This window comes from Mchenga conophoros, linkage group LG18, assembly GCF_057382185.1.
Source record: "Mchenga conophoros isolate Kocher_MC1m ecotype Shallow Benthic linkage group LG18, M_conophoros_male_GT1.1, whole genome shotgun sequence".
Lineage (NCBI taxonomy): Eukaryota > Metazoa > Chordata > Actinopteri > Cichliformes > Cichlidae > Mchenga > Mchenga conophoros.
In genome coordinates, this window is record NC_140543.1 from 37526772 (window position 1) to 37551680 (window position 24909).

Below are 24909 nucleotides of genomic sequence, written 5' to 3' on the forward strand. Positions count from 1 at the left end.
TGTCGTAAGGGGGTTTTATGCTGAATTTAAGTATGTTAAAGGGGGTGATTTTTGTGTGCAAATTGTGTGGTTTTAACGAGACTTTCGGTGTATTGAGGAGGTGAAATTATGTGATGGCAAAACTTTTGTGTGCTTAAGGTTGTTGAGGTTGTTGTGGTGATGGGTTGATTCTGTCAGTTAGGTTTGGGTTGTTGTTTTTGTTTTTAATAGAGGGAGTTTTAGGAAACATCGACATGTCTAAAATTGGGCCCATTATTTTGTAACAGTGCACTTAAAGAAAACCTGTCAGGTGATTTTGTTTTGTGTTTTGTGAGCTAATAATCAGCTCTATTTTTTTCATTTCTGTTTTAAGCAGGCCTGCAACAGTGAGTAACGGCGCTGAAAATTCTCGGGAAGAGCAAATATAAGGGGGCTTTCCAGATTACAATTGGCTGAGGAGAAAGCTACCTGTGGGGACTATTCAGGTCGTAAGTCCCTGTAAAAAGGATTTTATGCGAGTCAATCCAGTCCAAAAGCATAAAGAAATATTTTCCTATGGAAAATAAAAAATGACTGAGCTCATTTTGCTGAGGGTGGAGAATCTGATCACTTGCTCCATTATTAGCAATATATGGTGTGACTGCATGTGAATGTGTGGCTGGATGACGGGGGATGAATAAATGTGGACAAACAATTGGCTTTTACCAGAGAAAATTTCTGTTTTGTTGACTGGGGTTAGATTATGGGATTATAGTATATGGTTGGGAGAATGCCAAATGTTAAAGGGGAAACATTTTCTTAATTGGAGGAACACATGACTGATAATTGTTCTGTTTTAAGTTTATTTGTAAGACACAGATTGGATCATGAGTGGGGAAAACTGAGCATTTTAAGTTTTGTATAGTATTGTGACACATTTCATGTGTCAAAATAAAGGGGGAATTTAGGGTTTAATAATTGTTTAATAATTTAGGATCATTTTAGGACTTTTTGGGGTTTTTGGTCATTTGGGTATGGTAAAACTGAAACAGTTATTTTTATGTTAAGGTTAAAGGATTAAAGAACTGAATCCTGTTTAGAAGATACAATACCAGGGTTTTAAAGCTGTGTACAAATCTTAGAGGGAAATTGTGGGACACGTTGACAAAAAGATATCCTTTGGGGAAAATTAGTGAGGGTTGAAGGAGGAGAACAGGTTTGATTTCTTTTGATTTCTAGAAGTAGTGGTTATAATGTAGGCTTACACAGACAGATATTACACAGAAACACACATGACAGTATTGATTCCAGGCAAAAGGCCTCAAATTCATTTAGCTTTTAACTGAACTTAAAGAAGGACCAAAGAGGAAGGAAAGCATATATTTTGGTTAAGTCTGATAAACTAGAATTAGAAGGTATTGTTACATTAAAAGGAGCAAATGAAATAAAAAGGCTATACCAAAACGGGTTATAACATAGGAAATGTGAGGTTAAGATGAAGTTAACACACAGGAGTTGTTTCAAGGCAGCATTTAACTATGATGAAATGTATACAGGAGTAATTGCTTATATGCTTAAACTTAATTGATTAAAGTGGTTGTTTTCTTTTGGAGCTTTTAGTAGAATAGGCGCTTATAATGATTTTCTTGTTAAAAAGGTGACTTAAGATCAGAGTGAAGGCACTTGCAGCAGCGACAGTTTGTGTGTACAGGATGTTGATGATCAGATAAGGGAAAATAGAGCAAGCAACCGGACGTGAAAGCAGCGCTTAAAGAGTTTTAAGGTGATGAGTAACGTTGAAGAATATACATAAATACAAGTCAATAAGTTAAAGAAGATAATTAGGATCATGCTTTTGATTAAAGAGTCCCAAATAGGATAAGTTAGGGAGGTGCAGGAAAAGGTATTTTGCTTCCTTTGCAGAAGATCTCGGCGACCACAGGGAGGTCCGAGGCCTGATGAACCACAAGAGAGGGACCGAGAAAACCTAAAGCTTACACATGGAGTGTTCTCGAAGGGGAGCTGGTGTTTATTACCGGACCAATTAGATGACATGAGGTTGTCTGATTTGCAGAGCGAGGACGCAATGTATTGCGACCTCTGGTGTTCCAGAGGTCGAGAGAGGGAGTGTGGAGCAGGGAAATTATTTTACTGCTATTGTTAAATAATAAATATAATCTGCAGCATGGATATTGCATTCAGAGGTTGAACAGTGTGTGTCTTTCAGAAAGACTAAGTGGCAGGCTGACAGGAAGTTGCAGAGAGTTTGCAGAAGTGAAAGCAGGAAGTTATTTTGAGCAGCAGGCTAAGACGATCATTGCTTTAACAATGTAACAGATAGCTTTAAGATGGCCTTAAGATGTTTATGATGATGTTAACTTTGTATTTCAGGTGCAGTTATGGCTATTTTGTACACATTGCATATCTGTGCTTATTTGAGTTGATGTTCAGGTTCTTTAAAGGTCTTAAGCTTCACTGACGTGACTGTTCAGGTGATACATGCTGAGGGAAAACTAGAACATAGAAGGAATTGCAATACATGCTTACAAAACACTTATATCAGGTCATTTTATATTAAGGTTTTAGTAGAGGTTCTTGGTTAAAACATTTATTTAGTAGAGGACATATACATAGTCTCAGTTAGGTTGTAACACATAAGGATGAGCCTCTGGTCTGGTAAAAGGTCAGAAGTGCGAGAGGTGACATAGAGGCTGAGTGAGGTCGTGACACACACACATGAGTTAGAATTATTTATAGGAAAGAGGTTCGTCATGTCTGGTTGGAACTGCGAAAGTGTCTCGGTAAAAGAGGAACCGTCCTTGTCGTCTCGGCAAGAAAGAGAAACTGAAAGGTAGAAAGGAAGTGCCGGCTATGAAAATAGAAGATGATGTTCTTTCAAATTGGGTTAAAAGTCATTGTGGTGTTGATCTGATCTATGTATAAAATGTATCTGTGACGTTAAAGGGGCGTCATTAAATTTAAGCCCTGACAGTATAAAAATCTGTGTATGCTTTGAGTAAGTTGAAGACCACTTGCTGTCTGCGCACAGAGTGTTCTTCCCACACGTGTGTATTCATTAAAAATCATTGTTTGACCAAGAGCTTCTGGAACAAGGGTGGTTTGTACTCTCCTTCCTCAATTTTGAACCTTAACATAAGACACATTCCTTCTGGGGCATTGTAAATGTGTTGTGTGCCAAACCGTTCAATGTGATGTGTGACACCAATTTGTCTTTCTAAAACAACGTTTGTGAAGGAGTCACTCTCATGAGTCATTGAGTGATGCCATTGACTGCACAGTCCCTGTATATGTCACATTTTGAGATTGCCTTGGAAACCTTACTGGGCAGGTACTAAAAAATACCTGTAACCAGGTACTATCACCTAATGGAAACTCTAAAAATCGAGCTGAGTCCAGTTAAGCCAAGCTAGGTAGGTGTAAGTGGAAAAGGGCTATTAGAGATCACAAAGTCTGATCGAAATTGAGGCCATTCAATTTCGGTGTAAAGACGTTAAACTACATATGTGAAGGTCTCATAATGGTTTCACCTCTGCTGATAATTACCCACGCCTTTTTTCACACCTTGGCTCATGTGATGTGTTTCATAGTTGGTCAACGACCCTGGTAAAGACAACCCGCTCTGGGTTTTAAATACCTGGGACTCTCCAACGTTTAGTTTTAGATCTAACGAAGGTTCTCAGAGGAGAGGTGAAAGGTCTTCAAGGCACTTAGAGAATTCCAGCTGCTTTCTTTCAAAGCTCATCAGACTACCATGACGTGGATGACTGGGAACCCTTTTTTCTCATTCACTGTGTGCAGTCCCTCTGGAGTCATCCCTGTTGGAGCTTGTCAGTAGCAAAGGCCTGAAGGTACAAAAATGAATACTGAAGAGAGCTTAACACCATTCCTGCTTGAATTTGAAGGCCGATTTAAGTCTATCCTTTCAGAGTTCCAGACTTAAACACATGCTTCCTGTGGCTCGTTGGTCTAGGCGTATGATTCTCGCTTAGGGTGCGAGAGGTCCCGGGTTCAAATCCCGGACGAACCCCCTTAAGATCACAACCTCTTAGCTTCATGGAATTCTTTGGTAAGACACATTCCTTCTGGGGCATTGTAAATGTGTTGTGTGCCAAACCGTTCAATGTGCTGTGTGACACCAATTTGTCTTTCTAAAACAACGTTTGTGAAGGAGTCACTCTCATGAGTCATTGAGTGATGCCATTGACTGCACAGTCCCTGCCACGCAATCTGTATATGTCACATTTTGAGATTGCCTTGGAAACCTTACTGGGCAGGTACTAAAAAATTCCTGTAACCAGGTACTATCACCTAATGGAAACTTTAAAGATCGAGCTGAGTCAAGTTAAGCCAAGCTAGGTAGGTGCTAGTGGAAAAGGGCTATTAGAGATCACAAACTCTGATCGAAATTGAGGCCATTCAATTTCGGTGTAAAGACGTTAAACTACATATGTGAAGGTCTCATAATGGTTTCACCTGAAACCTCTGCTGATATTTACCCACGCCTTTTTTCCACCCCTTGGCTCATGTGATGTGTTTCATAGTTGGTCAACGACCCTGGTAAAGACAACCCGCTCTGGGTTTTAAATACCTGGGACTCTCCAACGTTTAGTTTTAGATCTAACGAAGGTTCTCAGAGGAGAGGTGAAAGGTCTTCAAGGCACTTAGAGAATTCCAGCTGCTTTCTTTCAAAGCTCATCAGACTACCATGACGTGGATGACTGGGAACCCTTTTTTCTCATTCACTGTGTGCAGTCCCTCTGGAGTCATCCCTGTTGGAGCTTGTCAGTAGCAAAGGCCTGAAGGTACAAAAATGAATACTGAAGAGAGCTTAACACCATTCCTGCTTGAATTTGAAGGCCGATTTAAGTCTATCCTTTCAGAGTTCCAGACTTAAACACAGGCTTCCTGTGGCTCGTTGGTCTAGGCGTATGATTCTCGCTTAGGGTGCGAGAGGTCCCGGGTTCAAATCCCGGACGAGCCCCCTTAAGATCACAAGCTCTTACCCTCATGGAATTCTTTGGTAAGACACATTCCTTCTGGGGCATTGTAAATGTGTTGTGTGCCTAATGGAAACTTTAAAGATCGAGCTGAGTCAAGTTAAGCCAAGCTAGGTAGGTGCAAGTGGAAAAGCGTTAGAGATCACAAACTCTGATCGAAATTGAGGCCATTCAATTTCGGTGTAAAGACGTTAAACTACATATGTGAAGGTCTCATAATGGTTTCACCTCTGCTGATAATTACCCACACCTTTTTTCCACCCCTTGGCTCATGTGATGTGTTTCATAGTTGGTCAACGACCCTGGTAAAGACAACCCGCTCTGGGTTTTAAATACCTGGGACTCTCCAACGTTTAGTTTTAGATCTAACGAAGGTTCTCAGAGGAGAGGTGAAAGGTCTTCAAGGCACTTAGAGAATTCCAGCTGCTTTCTTTCAAAGATCATCAGACTACCATGACCTGGATGACTGGGAACCCTTTTCAAATTCAAATTCAAATTTTATTTGTCACGTACACAGTCTTACACAGTACGATATGTCGTGAAATGCTTGGACAACTGCTCGTGACCTAAAGAAAACAAAAAGGGAAAAGGCTATGAATAAGATAGGAAATAAATATGAAAAATTAAAAAGGGTAAATTTAACTAGGAAGGAATAAAATATAAATTAAGGTTAAAAATGAAATAACTGTACAACACAAATTAGAATGAAGGGTAAATTTAACTGGGAAAGAATAAGATAAAATATATAAATTAAAGTTGAAAATAAAATAACTGTACAACAAAATACACAATATAGAACTATATAAGAATGTATGAAGAAATATAAGTAAATATATACACAATAACAGCAGCTGTACAAGTATTAACTGGAAATGAAGAATATAGTGACCAGTGTTGTGCAATCCACATTATGTCTTGTGCAGTGCAAATATGCTTAAAGTGATTTAAGTGATGAAGTGAAAACAATGTCCAGAAAGTCCAGTGTGTGTGTAAGAACCATATGTGTGGGTCAGTACTGTGTGGTGGTGTTATTGAGAGACCGTATCACCTGCGGGAAGAAGCTCCTCCTCAGTCTCTCTGTGTTGGTCTTCAGGGAGCGGAATCGCTTTCCTGACCTCAGCAGAGAGAACAGTCTGTTGTTGGGATGGCTGAGGTCCTTCACGATCTTCCTGGCCTTGGTCCAGCACCGCCTGCTGTAGATTGAGTGCAGGTCAGGGAGCTCGGAGCGGATGGTGCGCTCAGCTGACCGCACAACCCTCTGTAGAGCTCGTCTGTCCTGCGTGGTGCTGTTCCCGAACCAGGTTAAGATGATTGGAAGTCTCTCAAGCGTCTGAGGTGGTAGAGACGCTGACGGGCCTTTTTCACCACGGTGTTTTTTTTTCCATATATTTTTATTGAAATTTTTTATAGTACAATACAAACAAATGTTGAACACCCTCACATTCACACATCCATCCATACATCAAACCTGCCTACCTCACATTCAAATGTAGAAATGAGCATAGTTCTCACAGTAATACAAAAATACAATGGGTTAGGATAGACAAGATTCTCCCCTCCTTCCCTTCTTCATTTTCTTCTTTTTCATAAATGTCCTTCACCTCCACTCCCTAAAATATCCATATATGGCTTCCACATATTCACAAAGTCCCATTGTTTGCCCTTGGCAATATATGTTAGTCTTTCCAGGCCTAGAGAGACTGCAATTTCCTTCTTCCAGAGTCCCATGGAGGGAGCATCCATACTCTTCCAACATAGCGCAATGGCTCTTCTGGCTTGAGGTAGTCCATAGTCCAGTAATTCAGTTTTTTCCCCGATTGCTTAAATTCCCTTGGATATATTCCAAGTACAGAGAGTTTTCCTTTTAAAGGGATTTTTACCTTAAACACTTCAGACAGATATTTGATAACATCTTTCCAAAAGTCCTTTTCACCACGGTGTTGATGTGACAGGACCATGACAGGTCCTGCGTGATGTGAACTCCGAGGTATTTGAAGCTGTCCACTCTCTCCACTGGCACTCGTTGATGACGGGGGTCTGGTAGTTCCTCTCCTGCTTAGTGTTGAAGTCCACTATCAGCTCCTTTGTCTTACTGACGTTTAGAAGGAGGTTGTTCCTCTGGCACCAGTTCTCCAGATTCCTAATCTCCTTCAGGTAGGCCGTCTCGTTGTTATCAGAGATCAGGCCCACCACGACGGTGTCGTCAGCAAACTTGATGATGGTGGTGGAGCTGGTAGTGGCCACACAGTCATATGTGTACAAAGAGTACAGCAGGGGGCTCAGAACACACCCCTGGGGGGCTCCAGTGCTGAGAGTGGTGGAGGCTGAGACATGTCCACCCATCCTTACTGCCTGTGGTCTGCCAGTTAGGAAGTTGGAGATCCACTGACACATAGATGAGCTGAGTCCCAGATGCTCCAGCTTGGTGGTGAGTGTGGAGGGAATTATGGTGTTAAATGCAGAGCTGTAGTCTATGAAGAGCATTTTAACATAATTCCCCCTTCTAGTGTCCAAGTGAGTGAGTGATGTGTGGAGGAGATGAGAGATGGCATCGTCTGTGGAACGATTTGGATGGTAAGCGAACTGTAGTGGGTCCAGTGTGTCTGGTAGTGAAGAAATGATGAAGTCTCTGACCAGGCGTTCAAAGCACTTCATCACTACTGAGGTGAGGGCTACAGGGCGATAGTCATTGAGAGAAGCAGGGTGGGGTTTCTTCGGGACAGGAACAATGATGGACTCTTTGAAGCATGTGGGGATCACCGACTGAGATAAAGAGATGTTGAATATCTCAGTGAACACAGGAGCTAGCTGGTATGCGCAGTCTCTTAGGATACGACCTGGGATGCCGTCTGGTCCTGCTGCTTTCCTGGTGTTCACTCTCTTGAAGGCTCTCCTTACTTCATGCTCGGAGATGACGAGCACGTTTCCGGTGCTGGCAGTATCTTCCTGTCTGCAGCCGTTAGCGCCGCTAGCACTAGCATTGTTGGAGTCCTTAGCTGCAGCCTCGAAGCGAGCATAGAAAGTGTTCAGCTCGTCTGCCACAGTCACGGCCGCATTCGTCATACCGGTTGTTGGTGCTTTATAGTCCGTTATTGTCCTTAGTCCCCGCCACAGGCTCCTAGAGTCACTCTGTTGGAGTTGTGACTCTAGTTTCCTCCCGTAGCGCTGCTTCGCCTCTTTCACCGCCCTCCACACGTTATATGACGCGGCTTTGTACGGGTCCATGTCCCCCGTCGTGAGTCCCATGTTGTAGGCAGCAGTGCGGGATCTCAGAGCGTTGCGGATGGTTTTATCCACCCACGGCTTCTGGTTGGGAAACGTTGTGATAGTCTTTGTCTCCACGGTATCATCCGCTAGTTTCCCGATGAATCCCACAACCGCTTCCGTAAACACGTTGACATCATCATCGGAGCTGTTTCTGAACATGCCCCAGCCTGCGTCATCGAGTGCGTCCTGTAACGCGGCCACCGATTGATCCGTCCAGCGTCCATGGAATCCCTGCATATATCACATCAGACAGAGGACCCCAGTTCACCTCTCAGGTCTGGAGATCTTTTTGCTCTGCCATGGGTGCTCAAGTCAATCTCAGCTCCGGTTACCACCCGCAAACAAATGGTCAAACAGAGAGACTAAACCAAGAATTGGAGGCTGCCCTTTGCTGTGTCACCAACCATAACCCGGCTACCTGGGCTGCACACCTACCATGGGTCGAGTATGTACACAATTCTCATGTCTCAGCTTCAACGGGTCTTTCCCCTTTCGAAGCTTCCCTAGGTTACCAACCTCCACTGTTTCCTACCGAAGAGGCTGATTTGGCTGTGCCCTCGGTCCAACACCATCTCCAGCGTTGCCGGAATGTGTGGACCCAAACCCGTGAAGCCTTGAAGAAAGCTGCCGCCTGCCATCGTGAATAGGGCTGGGTATTGTCACTGATTTCTAGAATCGATTCGATTCCGATTCAAAAGGTCCTGAATCGATTCGATCCACGATTTGATTCGATTCGATTCAATTCAATTCAATTCTATTTGAATCTGGGAAATTTTGCCTCAGAAAGTCAGAAATAATATAATTCAGATCAGTACATTTACATATTTTTGTATCTATAAAAAGGAAGCTGACACTTTCCAGACTTTATCAAAGGTGTGAGCATCACAGCAGAGGCCTTTGTGTCAAAGTCGCTGAAGATAAAACACAGAAACACATGAAGGTTTTCCTGGCCTGGGATTTTATAAAAATATTCTGCAGTACATCAAAAACGAAAGAAAACCATTAATCAGCATATGAACATCACCTCTGAAGTTACAGCGGTTTTATTAGAGACACGGCGAGAGAGAGAGAGCTTTCAGCCCCGACCGTGTCCGTGCTGTGTGTTTACGTCTTTGTGCAGAAGCCGTGTTCCTGCTCTCATTCACTGTTTTAAATGTTTGGTGGTTGTCAAAATTTTGTGACATTTCACCTGAGATTCTGGAATTTTGGGCAAAATACATTTATATTAAAAAATCGATTCAGGATTTTAATGAATCGATATCATGTTATCCAAGCCAGAATCGATTTTAATCGATGAATCGATTATTAAAACCCACCCCTAAACGCGAATACACGGACCGCCGTCGAACTCCAGCACCTAGATACGCCCCGGGGCAGAAGGTATGGTTGGCGGCTAAGGACATTGCTCTCAAAGTGTCATCCCGTAAACTGGCACCTCGGTTCGTAGGACCGTACACCATTCACTCTATTGTTTCTCCCAGTGCAGTCAAACTCACCCTTCCGGCATCTCTACAGATCCATCCAGTTTTCCATGTTTCGCAGATTCGACCCGTCCACACCAGTCCTTTGTGCCCACCTTCCAACACCCCTCCACCTGCCCGACTCATCGATGGTCACCCAGCTCATACAGTCCGGAGGATCATTAATGTGCGCCAGCGTGGCAGAGGTCGCCAGTTCCTGGTTGACTGGAAGGGCTACGGTCCTGAGGAGCGCTCATGGGTTCCTCGCTCTTTTATTCTTGACCACGCTCTGATTTCTGATTTCTACAGGTCACGACAGAGTCTGCAGCCAGGTCGGCTGCCTGTAGGCGTCCCTTGAGGGAGGGGTACTGTCAGGATCTGGAGACTCGACTGGAAAGTTCTATCAGGCACCTGAGTTCCTTGGTCTCCACCCCTAGGCGGAGCCATCATCCCTGCTGCAGTCCTGCACACCTGAGACTGATTCGGGGCAATCAGGTTGAGGATTTAAGGCCCCCTCAGACTCTCCTTCACCGCCAGTTCTTCAACGACCTCACATTTTCTGGACCTTCTTTGTCATCACCCTCAACCCCAGCTCTCCTTGGATTATCTTCATATTCAGGAAGAATACAAGGACCCTCACTTGCCTGCCCTCCAGCCTCACCACCTTGGACACAGCGGAATTCAGGTCTGCCAGCCTTTCCACTACTCCCCTGGACTATCACCACCTCTCCCTCAAAGCGAGGTTCACGCCGGTCACCAGTAAGCGCTATCAGTCAGTTCCACCTCTGCTAGGATACCCTGAACCTGCCGCCTTCTTAACCCTGTTCTCTTCCCAGATGCAACCACTCCGTTCCCGTCGCAACCTGTTAAATCAACGTTCACCCCCACTGACCCACGGCTACATCGTTAGCAACACCTTGTCACGAATTCACTTGATGACTAAATAATAAACACTGCAAAACGTTTGAGCCGTCTCTGTTTGTGGTTATCTGCAATTGAGTCCAATTTAGCTATCGGCCCGTGGCCATTGTGACACCGTGTTTCAAAAAGCCTCAGAGCTTCGTAAAGCTTTGTTTTGACATCACCAGCTACAAGTCCAGAACATTTTCCTCTGTGCTCTGTCAGCTGGGTTCATTATGGGTGAGTCGTTCTGTCACGGACAGTTGGGTAGTGTGACAATCCGGTGAAAAAGCAGGCTCTCATGCCATCTTAAGTAGTCTGCCAGCATCAGTGTAAATGTGTGGTGTGTGTTCAGGACAGGTTCAGAGGCGGGGAATCAAGGTCCAGTTCCGCCCTGGTGGGAGAGGCGAAGACAAAAAACACACCTCAACCTCTCCAGATATTGAGAACCATGACATATCTGGAGCATGTACAAACTGATATTAATCTTTAATAGGGTTGTCAAAATTGAGAGCAAACAAAACAACTGCTGTATAATGCCCTCTGCTATCTTAGTTTAATTGGTCACATGACATGTGTCATTGTTTTCAAAAAGGCTCTGGGTTCACTGTCCACACTGTGATGTGAAAACAGCATTTTCAAATGTATCCGCTTTGGAGAGCGTTTTCAAAACGCTGCGTTTTCCTTGACTGAAAATGCCGTCTCAGTGTGGATGGGAGGCCAAAACGGAGAGAAAAAGATGCGTTTTCAAACGAAAACGTAACTGTGGACATGGCCAAAGCCATCTCCTTTCATCCGAAGCAGTGCTTTCATGAACCTTCTTGTCTGTCAGTTAATATATGCAACCAGCCTTTAGCCACAGTTGTCTACTGTCACTGAAAGCTATGCTTATTTCAATCCCATAGGTAACTGAAGCTCTCTCTGTCATACAGATGTGTCCTTCTCCCATCAACAAAGACTACACCTGAGTAAGCTGAGAGCCCATTAGCTTTGTTCTGGTGGCTTGCACATAAACTTGTGGATAAAGCACTGGTCTTTTATTCTAAACTGCTGGGAGGCAAGCTGCTGGTGCTCAGCTTTCACTGATCTAAGATCAGTAACAATCTGCACTTTGTATGGAAGCACAGCTAGCATTAGCAAGTAAACAAGCCTCAGTGATTTGGCCTGACACTGATGAGTTTCATCTTGCTAACCACCGTGGCCATGTTGGAAACTGAATGTCACCAAGTTGTAAAATCATTTGATACATTAGCAAGGACAGTTGTGACTTTGGACTGCAACTATGTGTAATCCAGTAAAACAGACAGATGCACATCTGCCCCGTCTTTGCCGGTTATAACAGGTGAATTAGGGGCTTCAAAAATGTATAACTGCATCTGATATGAGTGATTAACAGACAAAGAGAGAGAGAGAGACTGTGTTCTGTGAGCGATACCAAGAAGGTGCTGAAACCTGTAAGGGTCCACGTAAATCCTCCAATGGGATGTTTAATTTAGCAGCCAGGCTGCCATCCGGGAATTTTACTCGGGATCGAAGTCAGGTGAGCACGTGGACAGAGAAAGGACCTGGTAGTGAAGCTACCCACCTCAAAGCATGTCCACGCAACAACACCACCAGGAAGGCAGTCTTTGCACTATATGGAGCATAGGTTTGATTCTGTTGTCTAAACACCAAAAACACTGAGAATCCTCCACCTTCATCCAACTCACCACTGAGTACTTCTGGAGTGGGACGAGCTCTCCCTAGATGTTCAGGTGGTCGCAAACAAAAGCTGAGGCTGGGTACTGACTGCAGCTGACGATATTAACATACCTCCAATTACATCCTATTGTCTACAGCTGTGACGGCGCATACTTTAGGCAAGGCAAGGCAAGGCAAGGCAAATTTATTTGTATAGCACAATTCAACAACAAGGTGATTCAAAGTGCTTTACAGAGACATTAGAAACAAAAACAAATAAAAAGCATGATTTAAAATTGATTAAAACAAGCAAACAAACTAACTAAACACACATTTCACACCTGTTCGCGCGATCTGAACCCTCATCGTAAGGGGAGCTACCAGTCCTTCTGTGGACGAGCTACTTTCTATTTTAAATTCCCTGAATTTTAGCTGGTGTTCTTACAGAGCGAGCCAAAGGACCTTGCAAAGAAAAGCGTCTGGACTTCTTTAAGTTACTTGAAGACGTTTCACCTTTGACTACGATGACCTGGATGACTGAGAACCTTCACAGACTTACACAGCGAGCACTCTGCAGAGGTCATTTTCTGACCTAATTGTTCTGTCATAACCAGTATGGGCTTAGTGTGGAAGAAAAGTTCATCACGTTTATGTGCAATAGTTAAAGGTGCATTTAGGAAGTTTGAGTTAGCAAGGCCCGGGCTCCCACAGACACATGCACAGTATGATCTCCTCTCGGGAATCTCTCTCCTACAGCTCAGTCAGATTCTGCTTCTGAGGTTTTCTGCACAGGTGAGAAAAGAAAGTAAGATAAGAGCAGAGCAAAAATAAAGCAAGAGGCAGGTATGAAGACAGTAGGAATCAGGTCATTACCAACAGATGTGTTTGTAGTTATGCTGAATTCAAGGGTGGGAAACCAGAGGAGCACCTGTCCCTGAAACACAACACCAACACTCAAACAGATAGAGAGAGAGCAAAATGAAAAAACTACAGTAAAATAAGTAAAATACTTTAGCATTATGCTATAATATGCTGGTTAAAAATACATGCTGCTATTGTTATTATAATTGTATTATTGTATGTTGTGGTATTTCCATCTCAGTTAAACAAATTTTTCATATTTGTCACATCCCTCAAACAAAGTTTCATTTAGACCACATATAAGTCCTGAATGTATAGAATTTTTCCTTTTTTAATACACAGGTCACTACAACCCTCCTAGAAAAGAATGCACAAAATATCTGTGTTAATATTAATTTTCAAATGTTCATCAAAACTGCAAGAAACAACACTGAAACCACGAACAGCAATCTAGATACATGATGCTGATGAGGAAAAAAAACCAAGACTGTTTGTGAAGGAAGCTTTTAATGTTCCTAGCATAATGGCTAACCTTATAAATAAACATGTCATAAGTTATAACGGAAAATTCGATGCATCCAATTACAGATAGCGTCTGATCTGATACCACCTGTGTGCTTCCATCATATCAACGATCCTGCTGAGCGACTACGACTACTGGGTCTACTGGGTCTGTGACCCAGTATGATTCTAGTTGAAGTTATAGTCTTTGATTTGTTGTTATTCTTGGTCTTGGTTCTCCTTATTGTTCTGTGTGTGTGTTATATCCATAGTTGCTAGTTTCCAGATTTCTGTTACTGTTTCCTGTTTTTGGTTTTTTTCTTTAGTATATTTGCTACAGTGCAATAAAGGTTTTTAGTTTACCGCAGTGATGGCCAAATGAGGCTGAAACACTGACGTTTGTAGAGAAAAGTGGTTCATTACGCCAAGCTTTTCAACACAAGCCTCTTTGGTGACATCTGGTGGCCAAAGGTATGAAGAGCAGCTTGAATCTACAACTTCTAATGAACTGCTTCATTATGATTGCCCACAGAGCTGAGTTGACAGCTTCTGTTTGATATCATGTAACAGCTTGTCTGGTATCTGGCTGGTGTTTTGAACATGTGTTTTTTGGGGTGAAAAAATGATGTTGTGTCTATTTTAATAATAAATAATTTTGATGAATAAGCCTTCCTTGTTTAATCATGTACCATGGTGTGTTCTACTGTTGTTTGTGACTTCTTGATGTTTTTATTAATAAAAAAAAAACTACATATAACAATGTACAACACAATCTTATGATAGGTTGGGAGTAATGCTTCCTCTGCGAGGTCCCTGCCTCCACGTGAGTATGTAACTAACAAGTGGACAGGTACATTTATATACAGTATAATATACTATAACTTCTATAATTATAACTATATGTACTGTGTATTTCTTATGTTCATTTTGTTCATTTGGGAGCAGAATTTCTGATGAACTGGTTTCACTTTTTCACACAGGGTCATGTAAGTTTGGATTTTTTCCCCCCTTAATAATAAAAACCTTCATTTAGAAGCTGCATTTTGTGTTGACTTCTGTTATCTTTGTCTAATATTCAAATTTTTGATGATCTGAAACATTGAAGTGTGACAAACATACAAACGAAATATGAAATCAGGAAGGGGGCAAACACTTTTTCACACCACTGTAAATGTTTGTTAGAAATTGAAGCAGAAAAAAGACAGGACGGAGGTGATTCTCATGAACAGTTGCAATGCCCCCAGCACAACCTGTGGATCTGTAGTAAGTGGACAAAGCTGCTCCATTAAGTCTCCATTAAAGACTAATATATCTTTAATATAGTAGGTGACCGAAAAGGCCCAAGACAGTTGGATAAAGGGACTATAATGGACAACACTGGCACTGTGTAAATCTCATTAGATGCATAAACTGAGCATGAAATGGCTACACAGTGCTTACAAAAGCAGATAAACCTAAAGATCTGTTATTACATTATCATACACTGAACTCAATTCAATCACTTACATCTATTTATCCTTGACAAGACTAGTACCTGATCCGAAGGGTAGATATGACAAAATAAATGTTAACTACTGGCAAACCCAGTGAGAAGTGAAGGTGAGACAAGAGATGAAAGAAGACAAAGGGACATACATGCTCCTAAGTTAAAGAAGCATAAACTCTTTCACTCTTTTCATTGCAAATGTTCCAAATAACAATACCAACAGCTGGTAGAACATGTACCACATATTGTTTTTGAAGTGGCCATGGATCGAGTCCAGTATCGGCTCTTTCCTGCAGGTCATGTCCCACAGGTCTCTGCTGTGTCTTCTGTCTACTACTGCTTCTGCCCAATAAAGTAGACATGCCACAAAATAAAGCTTTTATTATCAGCATCTCTTAAAAGTGTCAGCAGCAGTCTCAGACACCAGTGTTAACAGGAGCAGATACATTGTGCCCAGGGGTTAACCTGGGAATTAGTGGGTGGGGAAAACCTAACAGCTGGTGTGCAGCAAATAAATAAAAATAAAACATATAAATATGTATAATGTGAACTCCTCTATATTTTTCTTCTTTGCATACAGACTAACCTGCTGTGTTTACTGCTCTTTGTGGATTAGGTAAATCCAACAGGATAAAAACAGACAGATCAGCATAAATACCAGTCTTGTATTATAATACCTAATACTGGCCATTAACACCGCAGCCTGCCTTGTACCAGCCCAACACTGTAAACTTCACCACAACACTTCAAACTAACAAGTTTAGGCGGTGTTGTGCTGCGGACGCTGGCTGTGGGAAACAAAACATAAAGCTTTTGCACAGTGCTACATATAAAGACAAACCCAGACTTCTACTTTAGCTCAAATCTTTGTGTGCTGTTTTTGTTAAATAGGGCTTTCAAAACGGAAAATTCGCTTTACACGTTTATTGCTCGTTTTTTCGCATCATTACGGTGAAAGCACTAAACTGTACGGTCTGTAGCCACGCCCCTTCCCTACAGCTGCTGTCTATCCGGGAAAATACCACAAACTGTTCTGTTGCTGTGACGGACCCCGGACACACAACGGACAGGTGAACGGCGTTTTGCCTTTGCTCGTGTTGTTAGACGATGACGATGCTAGCTTGGAAGACAAGTTGCTAGCTACGTTAGCTCAGCGGCGTTTGCTTAACTAACGGCTGTGATGTTATTTGTAACGTGACCCTTTTCACGTTGCAGTTGTCTGTTCACTTTTGGAGCCTGCTGTGGTTAAACGGAGTGTCAGCTGTTTGCTGGTAAACAGCATTTTCATTCTTCTGTCCCCGCTGACCTCGTTAGCTTGTAAATGCGGATTATTATTGAAGTATTGGGGCCAAATCGCTCTACTGTGTTATTTTCCGCAGTGAAATTGTCGCTTGACAGCAGCGCCCACTACAGCGCGCTGTGCTACTGGCTGACGGTGTGTGTGTGCAGGCTGTCACACCGTGTGAAACACAATGATTCCGCTGTTTTGTTGACCGTGTTTCTTCAGACACGCTGTGCCGAACTGTGAAATAGTTAAACACTGGTGCTGTGCAGCAAAGCGAGGCAACAAGAAACGAGCTCGCCTTTAAACTGAGCGCAGCCACATGAAGGACGTTAGCTGTGCAGACTCGTGTTTTTCCGTTGCAAATGCTTATTAACTTGATGTAAATGTCCATGTCTCTGAGTTTGTAATGGCGTGGACCCAATGTACCGAATGAGCTGGACGCTTTTAAAAATAGATGCTGTGACATTAACGGCAGAATTCCTGACCTTATCCTGGCCACCTCGAAGCACTGCGCAGACTCGGAAGAGAGGTCAGTGGGGTTCAGTGACTTCAGACGCGTTAACCTGCTCCTGTCAGTGCAGAGCGAGGTTTGCAGTTACATCGCAGTAATCCCTGAATTCAAACCTAGCAGGAATATTAAGACTCACTATATCCGCGTACTGTAGTGTCTCTGTCGGGTGTTTAATGGGCTTCATTTTGCACTCAGTTAAACATGTATGTTATCCTGTAGATCTGATTGGTAGGACGTGCTGTGAAATATTCTTTTAAAAATATATTTTTTATGGTGTAAAAAAACAAGGTTCACAGTTCACAGAGGATAGTTGATGTCCAAATTCATGAGTCGTTGTCACTTTAAACTAACTGTAGTTACTTGCTGTATGTTATGTGAAATGAGGCCCGAACTTCCTCACTTTGTGTAAGAATGGATTGCTTAAAGCATGTCTTAATAAACTCACTACCTGAAGTGTTTGTTTTTCCCTTTTAACCACATCACCCTTTGTTGTCATCATGCCAGTTGCCAGGGAAACCCGAATCACCATGATTATTGCAGTGCCATCCACTAACTGCAAGACTAATTACTGAGTGTGTAGTAGTACAGACAGAACAGTGGATTTGTGTATGTGCAGGAGACAGGAGGGAGTTGTTTACTTTGCTTCCTAACTCCCCAAATCTGTTCCTGATCAAGCAACTCTTAAAAACATGTGCAGGGGTGGGTTTTAATAATCGATTCATCGATTAAAATCGATTCTGGCTTGGATAACGTGCTATCGATTCATTAAAATCCTGAATCGATTTTTTTTTTTAATATAAATGTATTTTGCCCAAAATTCCAAAATCTCAGGTGAAACGTCACAAAATTTCAACAACCACCAAACAGCTAAGACAGTGAATGAGAGCAGGAACACGGCTTCTGCACAAAGACGTAAACACACAGCGCGGAGCAGAATCGGTGAGATGTTGCCTTTCTCACCGACGGCACGGACACGGTCGGGGGTGAAAGCCGACAGCTCGCTGATTCTGATGCGTCGGCATTTACGCCCTTTTTGCGCCGATTCTAAAGCTGTTAGTCTGATCTCTCTCCAAACAATATTGACTGAACCAGCAGCAAAAGAAGATCCAAACTACGCTTCACATAAACATCGTCATGAATTCACTCTGACTTTTGCTGTTGCGCTCTCTCTCTCCTGCATTATTCGCTTGCTTGTTACGCACAAGTCTACCGTTGTTTACAGGCTGTCGGCCGATGTTGTTTTTACTTACTTCTGAAAAGAAAACCTAATTTCTGCTGTTCAACAGGCTTCTGAACAAATGTAAACTTTTTAAAATTATACAAAATGCAAAACGCTTAGCCGTGTCTCTAATAAAACCGCTGTAACTTCGGAGGTGATGTTCATATGCTGATTAATGGTTTTCTTTCATTTTTGATGTACTGCAGAATATTTTTATAAAATCCCAGGCCAGGAAAATCATGTGTTTCTGTGTTTTATCTTCAGCGACTTTGACACAAAGGCCTCTGCTGTGATGCTCACACCTTTGATAAAGTCTGGAAAGTGTCAGCTTCCTTTTTATAGATAGAAAAATATGTAAATGTACTGATCTGAATTATATTATTTCTGACTTTCTGAGGCAAAATTTCCTCGATTCGAATCGATTCTAGGAATCAGTGACGATACCCAGCCCTAAACATGTGGGATCCATGGAACCCAGGCTTCACCGTTCCCGGGACTTGAAGGACTTGTTGCTGATATCTTGGTTTTCTCTCTGTTTGCCATCCGGGAATCCCTGTGATCCTGCTTTTGTAACATGGCGTGTAACAAAGATTAGAAAGTGCTGAAACCAAACTCACAGTAAATGTAAAGTAGTATATGTTAGCAGTCATGCTTTTCAGTTACTGAAACATTATCTGCTGTTTGTTGGAAAAGATTTTGATACCTGTTGAAATTTATTGGTAAATAACAAAATTGAATGTGAATATGACCACAGTGGCAGTGAGGAACTACACTCTGAAAGCACTGATTGTATTTAACCTTTAGAGGTTCACAGTAGGGATGAAGAAACTCACCCTTCAGTCTGATAGTGGCATACTGGAAAACGAGATGCCATTTAAAGATACCAGTGAGTGCTGTATATCTGTGACACATTTCCAATGAATAGCTGGAAAAAGTGTTTATTTATTGAGTTGACACTTTTTATAAAATCATCTTTCCTGGAGGAAAAAACAAACTGATTTTTTTTTTTTAATCATCAACATCAGCCAGTTTAAGGACGGCAGGCACAAAGACAAGCCTTTAAGACCCTGCACCTCTCTGTCAATACAGTGTTTAAGAACTTTGTAGTTATTAAACCAAAGTTTTGAACTTGGGTTTTTCCATTACACTTGGTGCTACCTGAGGCCAGTTGGACTGCGATGCTGATATGGCACATACACTTCCAATATTAAGATTCCCGCTGGTGCTGATTGGACAGATGGCTCTCACTGTGTTTAGTTAGAAAGTGTGTTTCACGGTAGGTCACGTAGTAACCTGCCTGTTTTTGTCCTGACAGGAGGGCAGGGATCAGTCTAAATCTGAACCGATTCTCCCAGTATGTTGCCTCAACACCTGAAGCAGATTAGAGTCCTCATGCTCAACGACAAGCAGAATTTAGAGAGAACTCTGTTCAGACTCGAGCAAGGTAAGAACCTGACTGTATTACTGAATGTACTGCACTGTTCAATAGCAGTTACTTTATAAAATCCTGCATTTAATGTTTAATATTATGCAGTGGGATTATGCTGCAGTGGCTCCATCTACTAAGCTGCTAAGTTGGTTGATAATGTTTTTATATGCTACTAATCTTATACATTGAAAATTTGAATGTGCGTGTCTTGCTGTTGTTTCGGTTGAAAAGGTCGGAAATGTTCAATCCACATATATATTTGTATTAATATTAAGCCAAATAGTCGGTAAATCACTGCTGAAGACCTATCCACACACACAGTGTAGACACTGTTCCTTGGTTTCAATGCAAGACGAAGCATAAACCTTTAAAAATTCTGCAACAATCCCTACAAATGCAAAAATCTGTGTTTTGTTTGTTTGTTAGTTGCATTTATATTTGTTCATGTTGGACATGGCTCAAATAAATGTAGGTTAAACAGTTTAAATGAAACATAATAAGGGGATAAGACTGAAACAGTCATGTGTGGCCTGTCAGAGTTATGACGGTGAGAAAATGGCACAGACGTCTGCATTGGAAGAATGGTGGTGATTGCATTACTGTAAGCAGATGCAGTTGCAGGTGGTTATATATTAAGTGTAGGGATGCACTGATCCAATCTTTTTCTGTTTGCATAAGGAACCAGTGTTATACTGATGAGCTATAGTCCTCACTCTGAGGAAAGCAATTGAGGGAACCATTGTTTTATGTGGAAGGTACCAAGGTTCAGCTTCAACACTCAGTTTCATTAAAAAAAAAATAAAAAAATCACAAGTTAGGAAGGGCTTTTCTGAATGTATACAAAGTCATGTAGAAAATATAAACCAAAGCCATTTCATTTTGTTCCCGTGTCCACTCATTCCTACGTCTTATTTCATAGTGCAGCCTTCACATGCTTTCTCAGAAATACACTTCCTGAAAATTATATTCATCTTATTTCTCATGTTGTCTTTTGGATTTGTTAGTGCAGCATAGCTTTTAGCTTAATTCTTAGCTGAAATCAGTTGGGTGTGGCTTTGTCATGTGACCCTTCATCACTTTCTGACTCGGTGTATCAAATGTGTAGTTATTCCTCAGCCTCATTTAGTGTTAAAGATGCGTTTCCAGCTTTGGAGGCCAAGCTCAGTGAATTGGAGACCTGGCTTCTCTCCCTCAAAAATCCTGCAGCTAGCTAGGTGAGGGCAATGGTAGATAAGCCACCATAAGCTGTTCCCTAGCAAATCATCCCGCGCAGTCGGGAAACAAGCTAGGTAACTGAAGAGGTATTGTAGCCCTACAGTCAGCCTGTCCACTGTTAAAATTGATTTTCCTCATTTGACAACACAAACACCAGGAACAAACTCTGGTTATTGGTGACTCTGTTCTCTGAAGTGTGAAACTAGAGAATCAGTCAAATGTATTCCCGGGGTCAGAGCATTGAAACTGCTGTCTGAGGGGAAACACAGGTCAGGTAAACTTGTAATTCACATCAGCAATAATGTGTCAATTGGTGGTCAGCAGAATGATTTAAATCATTGTGTAACTTTGCTAAAATGATCTCTGTAGTTTGCTCTGAGCATCTCTGCAGTCAGCACAGCTGCTGGCTGAGTGCTGTGCAGAAAACAGTGTGGCCTTTCTGTTGGGATGCACCGTGTATGCACGTTTGTGCATGCGTGAAATGTTTGTGTGCGTGTCGGCTTGGCTGAAAGGGTTGAAGAGATGTGCCACTTGGCATTTAGAGGGCTCTGCATCTGATAAGGATTTTGTTGGCTGCCTGTCATATGGGACTATTTATAGACAGACAATTAAACTCTGTCCTAACTCTGGAGGACCAACAAGACCTACAGTTTTCTGCTAATGACTGTGTGCGTGTGTGTGTGTCAGGGATGTGGGATTGTCTTGTGAGTGGGTAGCAGTAATGATTACTGCAAGAGGGGAATCTTTTCAGACTTGTTGAGACACAAACAGTTGTGACATTTTAACAGGGTGAAGACAAAGTGGAATTTTCCTTACAATTCAAATTCCCAACACAGTTTGTTCAGTTTGTGTCGTACTTTTCTGTCTGCCCAGGGTTTGAGCTGCAGTTCCGTCTCGGTCCAAGCCTTCAGGGAAAGAAGGTTATGGTGCACACCAACTATCCACTTGAAGGACAGCTGTTTGACCGAAACAACTTCCGTGTTTTGCCATGGACCTACCCAACAGGAAAGGAAGAAGACTCTGATAAGTTCTGCTCTCTGGACCTCAAGTTGGCTGGGTCCTATCAGTACTACTTTGGATATGTGTAAGACCCTCCTGACAGTCGCCCACATTTTATAAATCCGGGGTTTCAATGTCAAAGCTGAATTCAGGAAATGGCAGTGGAAAATATTCCAACAGTTAAATCATTTTGTTGGAATCATCCACGCTATCACTAAAGCCTGTGATAGCATGTCTTTATGTTAGACAGTCTGTTCTTCATTTGTCCATGTTTATTAAAAATTATTGTAGAACTCTATAAATTGTTTAAGAAGTGAATACTTTGTGAAACAGCGTGATAAAGGTGTCAGTCAGAGATGCCGGCCAGTCCCGGAATAAGATGCTGAATAGGTCTGGCTAGGTGGAAATCAAACCAGGAACTAATTATTACTATTTTTTAGGTTATAAATTAATATTCCAGCTGAAAGCAATCTCCCAGAGCACTTGGGGTTTGTATCTGGCCCAAGGATATTTGGCATGCAGACTAGAGCAGCAACCTCAACCAATCACAGCAGATGGCCCCGCCCCTCCCTGAGCCTGGTTCTGCTGGAGGTTTCTTCCTGTTAAAAGGGAGTTTTTCCTTCCCACTGTCACCAAAGTGCTGCTCACAGGGGGTCATATGATTGTTGGGTTTTCTCTGGATGCATTATTGTAGGGTCGACCTTAAAATATAAAGCACCTTGGGGTAATTGTGATTTGGTGCTGTATAAATACAATTGAGTTTAACTAATTTGAGCACTTTCAGGTTTGTAACATTTAGAGACAATGTTAAGAATATTACATTTATTGTCTTTATTTAACTGGAGCTGCATATGAACCGTTCATTTGCAGTTATACCACGTGTCCACACGTCACCCGTCCACCTGTCGCTCTCCTGCAAAACTTTGGTTGGAACATCATTAGGGATGGGTATCGTTTAGGTTTTATCCGATACCGGTGCCAAATCGGTACTTTTGAAACGGTGCCGGTGCTCAAACGGTGCTCAAACCGGTGCTTAAAGAATAGAGAACACAAACTTTGTCCAAAAACCTCTCATGCTCAGCTGTTTTTTTGTAAAAAGATAACAATATGTGCCTTTCCTGCAGCTATGGGGCATATATGGTATCACTCTTGGCTGGAAGCAGTGCTTAAACAATGGAAAAAACACAAACTTTGTCCAAAAACCTCTCATGTTTAACTGTTTTCCACTTTTTCTTTGGTCATTTTAGCCTTTTTAGCCAGGGTGAAGGGAGTATCTGCCATCAAACAAGAGGACAGCCGCATGTAGCTATGATGATGTTTGCTAGTTCACCTTACATGCATTAATGTAATAACGTGGTTAGCCTACTCAACTTAAATTGCACACGAACAACATTTAGCTACTCACGCAGAGAAGAACGGCTGCTGCTGCCATCATCATCCGTCATCATTTATGCTACACTGGCAGGGCTAGGGGCCAGGACTCTCCTCTTCGTGTTTTTGGGGGATGTTGCATAACAGGCAACCCACCCGCAGTAGATGTGCTCGGTGTGAGGTCTCGCAGCAAGCTATCAAATACGGCGCATTTCTGGGCTTTAAAAAAAAACGCTATGCGTCGCCAGGTGTTTCATCGGATTTGAGGTGTTACCTCCTTTGACAGTATCACAGTATCAGCTTAAAGCACTTGTTGCTGCTGAGTTTGCTCTAAAAGAACGTACGTACCTGGGCCCGCCTACTATTCTCGGAAACGTAAAATGATTGGCTAGAAGTGTATCACAGCTCAGGAAAAAAAAGCACCGAAATAAAGCACCGAAATGTGCGCTGCTTTTCGGTCTGATTACTACCGTTTATGTCAGAACCGACACCGGTACCCATCCCTAAACATCATCAGCCACCAGTCCAGACTTCGCACCCAGTGACTACCACCTGTTCCCAAAGAAACATTTGTCAGGAAGGTGATTCTGCGGCGAGCGGCTATGACGTGGGCTTTGTAAAACTGTCACAGCGTCTACAAAAACGCATCGACCGAAATGGCGATTATGTAGGAAAATGAGTCTTTAAGCTTTAAAATGCTGCACATACTATGGAAAATAAACGGTTGCTTGTATTTCTAAAACAATAGGACACCTTACTTTTGGGATTGCCCTCATGTTTACTATAGCATGTAAATGAAAAATGGATGTCACCACTTTGATGTCACCAAATGGTTTCTGACATCTCGAAACCTCAGTTAGCTTTTCTGTGTAACGCCATCCAGAAAGGATCCAGTAATATTCAGACAACATTTAGAGCAGTGGGTGGAGTGCCAAGTACTAACCAGTATAGTTTACTCGACAGGGTTCATGCACAAAGTGTACTGGTGCAATGCACAGACATCCTGCAGATTCATTCTAACAGATCGTTTTAATTGTGGAACTCTGTACCGCTCAGCAGTCGATATCAAATCTTCCAAGAGGCACCAACAACAGGTGTGCTTGAAAGGTCCAGTTCACTGACTCAAAGCTCCGTTCCACCAAGAGAGGCCTCTTGCAGCATAACTAAGGGAGGATTGGAAGCTGGTTCCACAGAAGAGGGGCCTGAAAACTGAAGGCTCTGCCTCCCATTCTACTTTTAAATACTCTAGGAACAACAAGTAGGCCTGCAGAGCGAGAGCGAAGTGCTCTAATAGGGTGATATGGTACTACAAGGTCATTAAGATAAGATGGGGCCTGATTATTTAAGACCTTGTATGTGAGAAGGATTTTAAGTTAGATTCAATGAAGAGAAGCCAATACAGGAGAAATGTGCTGTTTGTAGTCCCTGTCAGTACTTATCCTGCAGCACCGTGAATCAACTGGAGGCTTTTTTAACGATGAATTACAAGAGTCGAATCTAGAAGTAGTAGTGATGTGTGTTATTTTGCTTCATGGATAGATAAAAGTGGGAATCGCATATCTATACCTAATACTAAGGAAAGCCCACAGCAACCCGTGGAAGCCACAGTTAGCCTTTGTATATGAAGCAGCCTCCACGTTTACATTAACAAACTGGACTCTATTAGATGGGTATGATTCAAAGCACTGCAGTACTACAGTACCTGTGGGATTTTCTGATATCGTAATAAAATATTATGGTCAAGTATTA

General features: G+C 42.3%; 1 protein-coding gene and 1 non-coding gene across 4 annotated transcripts in view; both read left to right on the forward strand.

The window, feature by feature from the left end:
• Positions 1 to 4888: 4888 nt before the first annotated feature.
• On the forward strand, positions 4889 to 4960 carry trnap-agg (transfer RNA proline (anticodon AGG)). Its single transcript has one exon. It is a non-coding gene; the product is annotated as a tRNA-Pro (tRNA).
• Positions 4961 to 16052: 11092 nt separating this feature from the next.
• LOC146554463 (glycogen debranching enzyme-like) overlaps positions 16053 to 24909 on the forward strand; it is a 41613-nt gene continuing 32756 nt past the window's right edge. For 2 of the 3 annotated variants that reach the window (XM_085254788.1, XM_085254786.1), the window contains exons 1-3: positions 16053 to 16201; positions 19462 to 19590; positions 21664 to 21874. In XM_085254788.1, coding sequence (XP_085110914.1) covers positions 19503 to 19590; positions 21664 to 21874 — 299 coding nt within the window. In that variant the 5' untranslated portion in view covers positions 16053 to 16201; positions 19462 to 19502. Of the gene's footprint in view, positions 16202 to 16282; positions 16403 to 19461; positions 19591 to 21663; positions 21875 to 24909 lie in introns of those variants that run through there. The other variant, XM_085254787.1, reaches the window with a different exon arrangement.